This window comes from Copadichromis virginalis, linkage group LG15 (assembly GCF_057382275.1).
Source record: "Copadichromis virginalis isolate Kocher_CV1m ecotype Utaka linkage group LG15, C_Virginalis_male_GT1.1, whole genome shotgun sequence".
Taxonomy (NCBI): Eukaryota; Metazoa; Chordata; class Actinopteri; order Cichliformes; family Cichlidae; genus Copadichromis; species Copadichromis virginalis.
In genome coordinates this window covers 24,329,961-24,344,410 of record NC_140632.1, presented here as the reverse complement: position 1 = coordinate 24,344,410, position 14,450 = coordinate 24,329,961, and the positions used below count along the sequence as shown (strand labels likewise).

Here is a 14,450-nt window from a genome sequence, read left to right as displayed (position 1 = left end):
CCGTGAGACTCACGTAGTAGGCTGAGTCAGGAAGGCGTTCTTATGAAGTCTGTATGCTGTGTAGCTGTTGAAGGAGCCGGGTTCCATGGAGACGCCTTTGATGTAACTGTAGGTCTTCTCCGTCAGGTTGAATGCCTCCAGCATCCTGAAGCCTGAAACAACCAATCAGGAGCTTGCCTTTAACTGCAAGTTCATCCAGACGAACAGTGAATAAGTCATGAATTTCTCTAAAGTTTGTATTTACCAGGTGAAGTAAATCCATTCACAAAAATTAAGGGGCACGCTGTGGACAAAAACACACAGAAATTAATTCACTGAAACACATGTTAAAGCAACGTTTGTCTTTTTTGTTCTAAACTAACAGGAAGTTGCAGTTTCGCAGATGAAGGTGATCAGGTTTTCTTTGATGGTGTTGAAAGCGTCAAAGTCGTCCACAACGAAAACGTGTCTCTCGCTGGGTTTGCTGCCAATCTGCTGCAGCTCGATGAAATCCATGTCAGCAACACCGATGGCAAAGACGCTGTAACCTGAGGACGGCACAAACCAAGGCAGTCAGAACACAAACAGACTCTTGGCTTATCGGCTTCATTTATTCTTCCAGTAAGAGTCTAAACAGGTAATAATACCCAAAAATGGATACAAAATATTATTGAAAATTCTATCCAGCACAGTTTCATTAATTCTGATGAGAACCAGCTGCTTCTGTTTGGTCTGTAAACAGTCTGTTTACAGCAGTTTGTAACAGAGCTCATCTGGGACACACTCGCATGGAGATACACGTTTGTGTGACATCTACCTGCGTGTTGGAGCCTGGCGGCGTTCTTCTTCACCTCATCCTGAGAGCGTCCGTCAGTGATGGCTACCACCACCTTGGGGACATTTCTCCTCATCCCGTTTTCAAGAGAGAAGGCCTTCTCATAAGTGTGTTTCAGCGCCTCTCCTGCTCAGAGGAAAACTGTGTCAGATCAGCAGATTCTTGTTTGGATCTGTACCTGTGGCCTGTAGCATGAGATCAAACCTGTTTTGGTGTTTCCTCCTCGGTAACGAATGTAAGAAGGCGCGGCCATGGCGAGGCCTTTGTCCTTGTAAGCTTTCAGCTTGAACTCTGTCTTAGCGTTGTCGCTGTACTGCACAAATGACACCTGGGTGGAAAATAATGAGAAAATTAGGGACTTATCATCCTTTCTGTCACATCAACCCTCCTTCACTGCATCCATGAACTTCCTCGGTGGTGTTCCACATTAAACTTCCTGTGTCCAGTACATCCATTATCCCCTCTCTGCAAACGTCCAAATATCTCAGCTCCGTCTCTTTGACTTGCTGGTTCAATAAAGTTTAACAGGCACATTTTGGAGACAAACTCGAGATTAAGCCTCTTCTGTGAGAATGTTTTTTACTGGTGGGAGAAACCAAAGCTCCAGAACAAGACACCCTACCAGGGTTTGAACTCAGGACCTTCTTCCTGTGAAGCAACTGTGTAACCCTCTGAGCTACTATTGCTCCTTTTAACAATATGAGCTGTGATATTTTCTTGTTACTCAACATTTCTCAATACAGTAGTAGTCTTATACATATTTGCAAAAATGTCATGTAGGAAAATAATCAAATTGATTTGCAGGAGTTTGTTTTCTTGTTTAGGTTTGATTAAAAGTCTAAATGTATAGCCTTGGTCAGCACAGCAGTACCATCGCTCACAGTAAGAAGGTCTTGGGTTCAAATCCAGCAGATGTCCTTCCCATGCCTGTGTGGGTTCTCTTCGGGTACTCCACAGTCCACGAACATGAATGTTAGGTTAACATGTGATTCTAAATTGATAGCAGGTGTGAACGTGATTGTGAATAGTTGTGTGTCTCTGTGTTGACCCTGTGACAGTCTCCTAATCTGTCCAGGGTGTACGCTCGGCCTCTCACCCTTTGACAGCTGGGGTAGGCTCTGGCTCCAGATAAGCATAGATGGATGGATGGGTGGAATCTATGGCATCTATGGCAACTATACATCACTGCACAATCTACAGCATGGGTGGGGAACTCCAGGCCTCACGGGCCGAGTCCTGCAGGTTTAAGATATCACCCTGGGTCAACACACCTAAATTAAATGACTAGTTCATTACCAAGTCCCTGGAGAACTTCAAGGCATGTTGAGGAGGTAACATAGCCATTTGAATCAGCTGTGTTGGATCAAGGACACATCTAAAACCTGCAGGACACCGGCCCTTGAGGCCTGGAGATTCCCCCACCCCTGATCTACAGCATAGCCCAGTGTGCACTTTCCCCCAAAAAGTGGTCAAAGTGCAAAGACTGAGTTTGGTCTGACTGGGAGTGACATGAATTATAAACTTCATGGACTGAAACTGTGCATCTAGCTTGCTCACAGTGCTAAAGCAATGAGAAGTATTGGTCCAATGTCGATGTGTCATTTGTGTCGACTTGATTTTGAAGTCTTTCCTGTCTCACTAAAAGTAACTGTTCAACACTTATGAGCTACAAGATCGACCCGATCAGCCGACTTTCACTCGTGATGGGAGAGCAATGCAGACACTTCAGCGCACAGCATTACGCAGCACAGCAACGGGGGAATAAGGACTTTCAAACAAGCTTAAGATGGCCTTTATGTATAAAAACACGGAATAACTTGAAGGGGACTCAGAGAACACATCCAGTTAAGGGGTTCATTTTGAAATTCCTACAGAAAGCTGTCTGTATCCAGAATTTAACGGGCTCCTCCTGTTTCACTTCCCCACAAACTTTTATAAAATCTCATTTTTGCATAATCTTTTTGACAGACAAAGAAATGACTCAAGAAATTAAAAAGTAAATGGGCCAGTGAGGGAAAAAACTGCCCCTCCAACAAAATTATTTGGCCACCAGACATTGGCTCGAGTTTGACTTTGTTGTTCAGATAAGAACTTACACATGCTTTTTTCCCCCTCCCACAAATGCATCGCAGACAGACATTTGGCTACAGCATCATTATACAACACAGAACATACATGTTTCTAATATCCGCTTGCTTCTCTAAAGAAAATATACACATGCACTGCTGTCTCCCCTCGCACAGTCATACACTGACCAATTCAATACATCTACCAGTATTTAAATCAGTGGAGCAGCTTACAAATCAGTCTTCTCTCATAACCATCTTTTATGGATTAAGAAACTAGTATTTTTGGTAAGAGAATGAAAATCCGCTTTATTGTGCAGCAAACAAAATGTTTTCTCATCCAGATGGGCCAAGTAGTCTTTGAGGACTGTCAGAAGAAACTGCCTTAAGGGATGTCAAACAAGCTAATAATATAAACCTAATGGATTTACTTATTTAGTGAAACAGATGCTTGGCTCTGTGGCTAAAATATAATACAAATAGAAGCAAAATAATCCCAACGAATACTATCTTAGACTCAAGGATTGTTCATTTTATCCTGATTGGGGATATGAGCCATTATAGCATCCCGGGATGATTTTAAAGAAGACGAGGTTTGTGTCAGTGTGAAATAATTAAGACAGCTACAGAGGTTTTGGACCACATCGGGCTTTTAATCATATTTTTATACGATGCTGTCACACTTGTCAGCATGAATGTACCTTTAAATCCAGAGCTCCCTCTCTCTGGAACAGGCTTATATATAATCACCGATTCTTTAAATGCCTGCAAAACTCGGTCGGAAAAAATTCTGCATCGCCAAGAAAGCTTTTATAGCCTTTATTTCATTTGCATCTCCCTCCTTCTTGTTTTGTCTTGTTGTTGGCTGTTAGTGATTACACTTGATTGAATTCTCGTATTAGGGCGGATGTTTTATAAGACCCCTGGCCTCCTGTTGAGGTGAAGTTCTTTTATCATGAGGTTTCCATTGTGAAAATAAAAACAAAACCACCACTGGATGATGCTGGGGTACGGAAGTGTAATGCATTCACTCGAGAGAAAAAAAAGGTTTCTGAATTAATGAGACATGCAGAGCTCAGCTTCATTCACGGCATTGCCTCCCCCAGCTCAGTTTAAGCCATTTTTATTTGGGTCTGGGTTTCAAGCACTGTCACATACTTGCTTGTTCAGCTGCTACTCAGTGCAGATGAGAACTTCTGGCAGGATTTTGGGGGATTTCATTAATTCAGACAAACAGAAAAGGTGAAATTTTATTGAATGAATTATTTTCTTATTATTTAATTATTTTCTTGGAATCTGATCAGAAAAATAAGCAGATTTCTTTTGTATTTTATGAAAAGTTTTTGAGTGTCTCCTCTAAATGATCTTAACTTAAAGACTTTTTAGCATCACCATCTCCATGAGACATGCTAATTTACATGTAGCTAAGACACCTTCATGCACTGCTAGTTAGATGCTAACTGCATTTCATTGGCTTGGTACGTGTTCTCTGTGTTCTCTGGTTCTAAGAGTATTTAAAAGTAGAATAGGAGGCAGAGCCTTTAGCTTTCAGGCCCCTCTTCTGTTGAACCAGCTCCCAGTTTGGATTCAGGAGACAGACACTATCTCTACTTTTATAATTAGGCTTCAAACTTTCCTTTTTGCAAAAGCATATAGTTAGGGCTGGATCACGTGACTCTGAATCCTCCCTTAGCCATGCTGCTATAAGCTCAGACTGCGGGGAGGACTTCCTGTGACACACTGAGCGTTTCTTTTTTACTCCTCGTCTCTCTATTTTCTCCTTTTCTGCCTTTTCACCCCTCAACTGTCAACCGCTCGGAGTAGATGGCTGCTCTGACTACTGCAAATGGTGCAGTAGTGGTTGATGTGAGGGAGCTACCTGAGTGGAGGTGCAGTAGGTAGAGCATGTTATAGCCTGCGCTGGCCTTGCATGGCCCATTTGACTTCACAAAGATTTTGCACTTTTTATTGCAGGGTCTCACTATATAAATCACTGTGAGGTAACTGTTGTATAAATAACACAGAACTGCACCGGGTGCACTACTCCTCCTTGTCAGAGGGAATAACTGTCAGTGTTTTCAGCACAAACCTGCATCCCTGAGGGTCCGATGACATCAAAAGCGGCAATCATGTCGGAGACAAAGTATACCACCTTGGTGAAGCTCTCCTCGCCGATACTCCACGAGCCGTCGATGAGGAACACCACATCTGCTTTGGCGCCTTTGCAGACTGAGGCAAAAAAAAAAAAAAAAAAGAGTCACTGAGTCCACAGGCCAGTTGTTGCATCATAACATGGCATAATTAGCAAGCTGGAGCACATTAAAAAAGTCAGCTGATAGTGTGCAACAAAACAAAACGCCTGAGACAAATGCCGTGATAGAAACGTTCGCGATAATTATGGGTCCCACCAATAAAAAAAACAAACAAACTGGCAAAATAAAACCGGGAACATTTGGTCTGCATAAGGACCAAGCTCTCCCTAATGCGTTCCTCTCACATGAAAACGAATTGGGCGAAAAGTTTTAAAGAATCTTGGCCTCATGTGATGCACCCCTCTTTATCTTCTCCGCCTGCTCTGAGCTCTATAAACAACTTTCACACAGCACCAAAGGACACAAACAAATTCTCTGGACTGCACTCGCTTTCTTTTTCAACACCTGAGCTGTTGGTTCTTAACGGGCGCGCTCCCCCGCGGGGCCCACATGTGGTGGCCATTAATCCACCGCTAGTCCGAGTTGGATCCAGGAGGACTCTGCGTTCACAAAGTCACCGTCAAGGATTTTCCAAACACGGCCGAGCTTGAATGAAAAGACTTGATCCGTTCAGTCCTGGGAGAGTTTCTTGGGGAAATATTGGGAGATGATTCACATAGAATTGGCCCAGTGAGAAGCCGACACATGGAAGCCTTATTAACCCAAGCTAAACTCTGATTTTGTAACTTTTGCTGTCAAAATTCATTATTATTTGTATTTTTTATATTGTTTTATTAGGAAAAAAAGGCAAAGACTCTGGAGACAGATTCCAAAATGCACCTTTAGTCTCCAAACATCTGAGATTGCAAAGCAGCGCGCAGGCCTAATGAAACAGCAGAGTCAGCAGAAGCAGTGAGACTGGGGGAAAACAGGATTTACTAGAAATGTTTGACATGTAAAGCAACAGTTAACAGCTGCTGGTGTTTGCTAAGACAGTCACTGAAAAAAAGCTGCTTCTTCTGAGCATGCCCAGTTGAGAGGAGACCCAAAAACAGGCTGGAGAGACATCCCATCTACCTGGAACACCAAGCAGCTAAAAGGGTGTGCTGAAACTGAAGTTCCACTAATGCCCACTTGAGGTAGACTACAAAAGTCCTTAGAGAAAAGGAGAAAAAAAAACACGTACACAACCTGAAAAATTTCGACCTCTATGATGTCTGTATGCAGGGTGAGTTTTTATAAAGATTATAAAGAATCAGCATTAAATTAAAGATTAAAGAACTTTAACCGTTGGGTCACAAATGTTTACCAATGAGAAAGAAATCACGGTGGTAGCCACAATGTGAAAATTGAACCTTCAAACAAGTCGTTGGCCACATATTGTGGGCTGCAATATGTCTCATCAACCAAAACACAAGAATGCATTTCAGATTCAACTCGCCTTCAGTTGGATTATGGATTATGGATGTCATTAGAGGCTTACCTGCCCATCCAGGGGGGATGGTGGGTGGAGCTGTTGGAGTAGGCGGGGTTGTTGGGTCTGGAGTTGGCTCCTGCACTGTGAGAGACAAAACAAAACAAAACAAAACAAAAAACACAAAAAAAAAAAATGTTATCAACATATTTGTAATAAATACAGAATCGGTGTAAACACGGCGCGTGATGAAGTCATTGTTTTGGAGCCGCACTGCGAGATGATGCAATTCGCAGTTGGAATCGTGCTTCATGTCTCAGACACCATGACTCAGAATCAGAATCAGAATCAGAATGGGTTTATTGCCAGATGTTGAGGTTTACAACATTAGGAAATTGCTGCGGTGCTTCAGTGCAGACAATAAGAATTAAAGTGCTATGTAGAAAGAAAGATATGTGCATGAGATATACATGAGATATATACATGAGAATAAGAATTATGAGTGCTACGTAGAAAGATATATACATGAGTGCAGGTGGTGATCAGTGCCAGACATGAAATGATGCAGTGACACAGCGTAGGGTCATGTGTTAGTGGCGGGGACAGTCATGTGGTTATTGTTCATGTGTCCAACAGCAGAGGGGAAGAAACTGTTCTTGTGGCGAGAGGTTCTGGTGCGAATGGACCGGAGCCTCCTGCCTGAGGGGAGCAGGTCAAACAGACTGTGTCCAGGGTGAGAAGGGTCAGCTGAGATCCGGGCTGCACGCCGCAGTGTCCTGGAGGTGTACAGGTCCTGCAGAGATGGGAGTCTGCAGCCAATCACCTTCTCAGCAGAGCGCACAACACGCTGCAGTCTCTGTTTGTCCCTGATAGTGGCTCCAGCGTACCACACGGTGATGGAGGAGGTGAGGATGGACTCGATGATTGCAGTGTAGAATTGCATCATCGTCCGTGTTGGCAGGTTGAATTTCTTCAGCTGCCTCAGGAAGTACATCCTCTGCTGGGCTTTCTTGATGACGGAGGTGATGGTGGGCTCCCACTTCAGGTCCTGGGTGATGGTGGTACCCAGGAAGCGGAATGAGTCCACAGAGGTGATGGGGGTGTCAGTCAGGATGATGGGGGGGAGTGGGGCTGTGTGCTTCCTGAAGTCCACAATAATCTCCACTGTCTTCTGGGCATTCAGCACCAGGTTGTTGTGGCTGCACCAAGACACCAGACGTTCAACCTCCCTCCTGTAGGCAGACTCGTCCCCGTCCGAGATGAGTCCAATGACGGTGGTGTCATCTGCGAACTTGATTAGCTTGACAGACTGGTGGGTGGAGGTGCAGCAGTTGGTGTACAGGGAGAAGAGCAGAGGAGAAAGAACACAGCCCTGAGGGGAGCCGGTGCTGATGGTCCGGGAGTCCGAGACATTCTTCCCCAGCCTCACATGCTGCTTCCTGTCCGTCAGGAAGTCAGTGATCCACCGGCAGATGGGATCAGGCACATTCATCTGGGAAAGCTTGCCTCGGAGATGGTCTGGAAGGATGGTGTTGAAGGCAGAGCTGAAGTCCACAAACAGGATCCTGGCGTAGGTTCCTGGGGAGTCCAGATGCTGCAGGATGAAGTGTAGGGCCATGTTGATGGCGTCGTCTACAGACCTGTTGGCTCTATATGCAAACTGCAGGGGGTCCAGGAGGGGGGCCGTGAGGGTCTTGAGATGGGAGAGAACTAGGCGCTCAAATGACTTCATGACCACAGATGTCAGAGCCACGGGTCTGTAGTCATTTAGTCCAGTGATCCTAGGTTTCTTGGGGACAGGGATTATGGTAGAGGACTTGAAGCAGGCAGGCACATGACATGCCTGCAGTGAGGAGTTGAAGATGCCAGAAAACACTGGGGCCAGCTCGTTTGCACAGTGTCTGAGGGTGGCAGGAGACACACCGTCTGGGCCGGGAGCTTTCCGAGCATTCAGACTCCTAAACTGCTTCCTCACATCTGCTTCATGAATATGAAGAGTTGTGGTCGGAGGAGGTGGTGTGAAATCCTCTTTTGTGTGGGGTGAGGGGGCGGGTGTTGCAGGTGAACAGTTTGAAGGTGGTGATGGCTCTATGGAGGGGGGAGAGGTGGGGGAATGAGTGTCCAAAGTGCCTCTATTGTTGGGGTCGTTGGAGGTGTGAAGGCTGCCTGATGGCTCGTCAAAACGACAGTAGAAGTCGTTAAGGGTGTTGGCTAAGAGCAAGTCATCAGTGGAGTGGGGGGTTTTAGGCTTGTAGTTTGTGATATTCCTAAAACCTTTCCACACAGAGGCCGAGTCATTCTCTGAGATCTGCTGCTGCATCTTCTCAGAGTGCTGATGTTTGGCAATGTCCACTTCTTTAGTGAACCTGTACTTGGCCTCTCTGTAGCAGTCCCTGTCTCCGCTTCTGAACGCCTTACTCTTTTCCAGCCACAGCCACAGACTGCACTGTGAGTGGGCGTGTCGGAGCCACGCAGCTGTTACTACGATCGTGTTCTCTTTGGAAAGATGGGCTGATCCACTTGGGACGTGTTTTTATGTGTTTTTCCGTCAGTGATGCAGATGCTGTTGGTTTGTACTAAGAATACATGAAGGACAGATTAATGCGAGTTTAAACTCGTTTTTATTTATATTCCCTTCAACATAAGATGACATCTTAAACAGGTTGGATTACTTTGAAAACCTTTGAGCTGTCTGCCTGGCACAAAGGATTTTTCCAGCCAATCATGTAACGACTGCCACATGCAGCACTGCATGCAGTACTTTACATTCTTCTTTACATTCAGTGTTTATATTTGTTAAATATTTTTGTTGCATTTTAGAAATAAGTTAAAACATCAATATAAAAAACTTGAGACAGCTGAAGTGGACAATGTCACTCGCAGGACATTTGGACCACAAAGTATTTTATCACTATTTAAAGAACTGATGAAATTATATTTCCAGATCAAAAACCCTGATGCTTTAATTTAATTATTAAAGTGCAGGAAGTTATTCTTGTTTGTCGCGCTGCTCAGATTGACCCAAATTCAGGATGCGGTCTCATTCAATGAAAGAAAGGCAATTTTAAAAATGACCTCAAGGCTTCAGATGTTCTGCCTGATTAAACTACACCTGTTTTCCGGCCCGAGACCACGCTGTCTTGAAGTTTATATATTTTAACTTTAAATTTGACTCATTATCTCCAGTACACTGTTGTTCTCTTCTTTATGTTTGTTTCATGTATTGTGTGTATGTGTGTGTTTGTGAGTGTGTATTCATATCTTTGTGGGGACCAATATCCTGGTCCCCACAAGTTTCAAGGCATTTTTGAGACTCAAAATGTGGATTTAGTGATAGGGTTACAATTCGGTTGTAGTTAGGTTTAGGCATTCATTTTTCATGGCCAGGGTAAGGGGCTAGGGAAAGCATTATGTCAAGTAGATGTCCCCACAAGGTATAAATACCCGACCTCTCTTTTAATAGTTGTGCTCCTGCCACTGGTTTGATTCTCTGATTAAAATACTGCACTTCACGTTTTCACAGCAGTGAACCAGACCGGTCACATTTCAAACACACTCTAGTTTTTGTGCATTTATTAAGGGCAGAATTCGCTCGATTTTCTAGAGTTTTCCTCCTCACTGCAGAACTTTCTTAGTACTTACAGGTCCTCGCTTTGGTGCTGACTCCTGGGCCTTCCAGATTTGGCGTCTGAACGAAGACAGTTGCGGTGTACAGAGCATCGGGAGAGAGTCCGTCGAAGCAGTACTGAGGCAGGCCGGCGGGAATGGTGATTTCATGCTGTCCTTTACTGGATGCTACAGAGGAATCAAAAACACATGTAAACACATCACAGTACAGTGGAGTGGTCTTAAATTAAATGATGGACTTTTCTGAATGTGCTCAAAAGTTTCATCGAGGTTTAATAAGGTTCGACCTCCCGATCGGCTCATTTAGAGTTTATTTCCAGGTGCTGTGGGCTCAGTGTGATTAGTTCCTGTCAGAGGGAAACACTGACTCATGTTCTTCAGTCACGAGTTTTTTCGAGATGGCTGAATCGTCATGCCCTTGTAAAACACACCAGTGACTTTTACACAGTTTGGACCCTGAATCATGTTGAAATTTTCCTGTGAAGAAAACTAAGATTTTTACTCACTTCATACATCTCCTGAGTATGACAGCATTAATAATTATTACTAATGAGTCAAAGATTACTTCCCCAGGTGCTTATGTTTCTGGCTTGTAAATTAACACCAAAGCCTGCTGGCTTGTGACGCTGGCACTCTTTGTGTCCGTTTCAGCCTCATGAGGGACAAAGGAGGTTTATTCTGCAGCATTTTCATGGCTCTAGTTCCATTTTAAACCATCTGTGTTTGTATTTGAAATCAATTCCATGTTAAAGGCAGTCTCGTCCAATCACTTCACCAACACTTACAAATTAATATCCCTGTACATTTTAGTATACATGTTGGGTAGTCTACCACTTCTAATCAGAATCAGAATCAGAATACTTTATTGATCCCTGGTATTGATCCTAATATTGCACCTCTTGCCCACTGACAGCTGGGATGGGCTCCAGCTAAGACCTTAAGACAGTGGGTGAGCCTCAGAGGACTGCAGAAAGTTTCCAAAAGAGGAAAGGTTTCTTTGAGCACGTCTTAAACTACCTGAAAGCCCTTGCAGGATTTGTGACCTCATAGTCACTGACCAACCACACTTCATGACTGTTGTCTGTAGTTTAGTGGACTTTTTGTTGCTAAACGAAGAAAATAAAGATTACTTTACACACAGAGCACCCTGACCCTTCCAGTGAAATGTTTATCTCTCTGCTTGTCTCGGCTGCTGATAAATTGATAATAAGATTTCTTATTTACTCTGAGCGCTTCTGCGAGAGCAAACAAACAAATCGTGTTTATCGCACGGGCGTTTTGCTGTCCCAAATGCACTTCAAGTAAGTCGGATTCAACGCTCCCCGCAGCTCCGCTGCTGCAGATATCTTCAGAATATGCCCAGTAACATCAACAAGTTGTGATCGATCATGTAAATTAATTTGTGCAAACACGCACACCTCTCAGAGAGATCGACTCCAGAACGGTGGCCCTCTTTCATCGGGAGCAAAGATGCACTCAGGTCCGAGCTGAGAGTGCGTTGGCAAAATAAAAGCCCTCAGACTATTCAGCAGGATATCAGATAGCCTAGAGTCTGAACCACATGTTCCTCTTCTTACCACGGATGTTAAAACATGGAGGCAGAAGACCCGTGCTCACCGTTTTTCCACCCCCTCATCTCACTGCTGGCTCCGACCGCTGTTTGCATTTCCACTTGAGAACAAACAGTTGACTGATTTGTTGACTTGAGCGTCTGCTGCGTCTCACTGGGACGGCTCCTATGGTAGCGGTTAACCACCATCTGCCTCACGCTAACAGACCCGTGTTTGTTCTGGCAGCCCGAACGCCTAATGACTACCATAACGATATTTAAACATGGATACTTTATCTCCACGTGCGAGTATGAACCAGATGGACCTCGGACACTCCAAAGTCATTGAAAAGGATGTAATCTTTGCAAACAGAGATGGAGTTAAAGCTTGGTGGTCGGGCGCCTTCAGTCTCGGCCAAAACTTGCATCTTTTTTGATCAATAACCGAAAATAGGCCTGAACTTAAACAGCCTCAGGGAGGAAATTACAAGAAAATGTTTGAGTCAAAACAGTCTCTGCAGCATCTGCAGAGATGATCTCATCTGCAGATATGTTTTCAGACATCTGATGGGAGGCTTATTGCACACTTTACCACATGCATCAATTTAAATATGTCACTCTGAATCAGGATCACTGGCAGATAGAGCCACAGCACAAGATTAATGCATCTGCAGAGAAATGAAATATCAGAAACTTCTGATGAAAATCACTGCAGGTTCTCTTCCGTGATCTATCCGAGGACATGTTACACAACCATGTGGTTTTGGATCATTTAGAGACTTACATAGAAAAGGTCTAAGTGCTATTATTATTACATTACTATTATTACACACAAAAGCTGATTATGATATTTAAAAAGTGATGTGAGGTGACTTACGGTCCGCTGGGTTGAGTTTAATGCGGTAAGACGTGGCCGCTCTGTGTGGCGTCCACTTGATGCAGAACTTGTCGTGGCCGATGGCGTAGGTCTCAATGTTGGTTACGTTCAGGTAGACTGAAAAAAAAAATCAGAGTTTAAGCACAGTGGAGGTTTATGCTGTTCATATGTCAGACGATTCATGTTTTTTTAAGCTCTTTTAACAACTGATGAAAAATAGAGATTCTCTATGAGACAGGAACTGTTTAGCTAAACAAAACAAAACAAAAACAAACAAACAAAAAAAGAGTACATCTGATAATCTGTTAGCTGCACTGCCTGATGGAACCAGGTGAGTAACTTTAGGTAGCGAGAAACTTGACTGGTATTTCACTTCATGAGCCCATTTCTTTTCAGGGCTCCTGGTGTAGCTGTTTTGTTCCACACCTGAGAGTAATTACTGTCCAAACAAATCGTGCCAACTTGAAAAAAACTAACAAACACCTGAGGCCAATATAACCAGACAAAATAGTAAACAGGTGTGAACATGCCTTTAAGTCCAAATCTCAGTCAGCCAGAAACAAATCTGAGCAACTGAAAAGACATCAGATAAATCCTGGGATTCTCTCTGGTCCTAAGTTAAAGTGTCAGAAGTGACTGGACGTGAAAAATCAGGAGGGGTTAACAAGAGGACGCCAAGGTCCAGTGAGTTTTTTAAGAAACAATTATGAGCGACATTTGAAATAAATCAGCAGTTTGTGCGTCTAATTACGCTTCCTGTACGTACGTGTCGTCCCCTGGCCAATGAGCGGCGCGCTCACGCCGCTGGTGTACTGTGCCAGCACTTTGACGTCGTAGGTGGTTCCAGGCTGCAGGTTGGTCAGAGTGTAAGAGCTCACGTCTCCAACGAAGAAGTCGATGGGCTGGTTCATGCCTGGAAACACAGAGCGGAGAATGAGAAGTGAGTGAGAAACTGAAGAGAAGTAAAAATCAGGTGACAGCTTTTAGGAACCAAGACATTATTCACAATGTGTGTGCAGAGAAACATGTTTGATTAACCGCAATGGTTTTGTTAAGGCTCACCTGCAGGGGTGTAGATCAGCTGGTATCCCTGGATGGGTGCAGTCACCGGGTCCCAGGCCACCCTGAAGCGCGTGTACCACTCGTCCGAGATCCGAAGGTTTCTGGGACTCAACATGCCAACTTTGACACAGAGGAGGCATCGAATTTTAGACATGGTAAGCATCAACACGCAGGGCTAAAACATGATGCTAATGTGCAAGTACCAAAAAACTGCAGTTCCTCTATTAGCCACTTAGACTGACTGCAAAAGTGACTCAGCCAGCTTAAACTCTCCAACTTTCCTGATGAGCCTTGAATCGCAAGTTTCAAGTCATATTTAATAAAACTTAAAGCTAATTTAGTAAATTATGGCCCCATAAAGTCAGAAAGGAGGTTTATTGTTTGGGTAGAGAGGGGAGAGCAGCAGGAGAATTTCTGGCTTTTTAAACTAAAACCACTGCAGCTTCATGTGCAACAAAACAGAAACAGAAGCACTAGTGAACTTCTAATTTGTAGTTTGCATTTGAATGACACAGAACTTTATTTTGGCTGTTTTTCTTTCCTTTAACTGAACCGTAAATATCAGCCGTCCACACACCGGGGAGCGTTTTACACCTACTGTGGCAAAATTTTCAGTGAGCTCAGAGTTTGGAAGCTGACACGCCGTCTTCTCGCTGCTGTTAAACGCTAGAACAACCCCCTAGCCTTTCATTAACTTGATACCTGTAGGTTGTTTAAACCACAGAGCATTGTTAAAAAAAAAGGGGGACATTTTCTCAGTAATAATAAAAATCAGCCTCTTCCTTTCTGGCGGTCAGGAATGAGCCGCCTTAAGTCAGGTTATAAGATTCATCCTATGTAATAGAGGTG

General features: G+C 43.9%; 1 protein-coding gene across 1 annotated transcript in view; it reads right to left on the bottom strand.

Moving 5' to 3' along the window:
- col12a1b (collagen, type XII, alpha 1b) overlaps positions 1-14,450 on the bottom strand; it is a 152,607-nt gene that overhangs the window by 35,203 nt on the left and 102,954 nt on the right. Inside the window, exons 49-59 of the mRNA XM_085432637.1 lie at positions 13,602-13,721; positions 13,306-13,452; positions 12,540-12,656; positions 10,129-10,281; positions 6,556-6,630; positions 4,970-5,109; positions 1,019-1,142; positions 797-940; positions 363-527; positions 245-283; positions 14-152 (exon numbers count right to left, since the gene is read on the bottom strand). Coding sequence (XP_085288763.1) covers positions 14-152; positions 245-283; positions 363-527; positions 797-940; positions 1,019-1,142; positions 4,970-5,109; positions 6,556-6,630; positions 10,129-10,281; positions 12,540-12,656; positions 13,306-13,452; positions 13,602-13,721 — 1,363 coding nt within the window. The remainder of the gene's footprint in view (positions 1-13; positions 153-244; positions 284-362; positions 528-796; positions 941-1,018; positions 1,143-4,969; positions 5,110-6,555; positions 6,631-10,128; positions 10,282-12,539; positions 12,657-13,305; positions 13,453-13,601; positions 13,722-14,450) is intronic.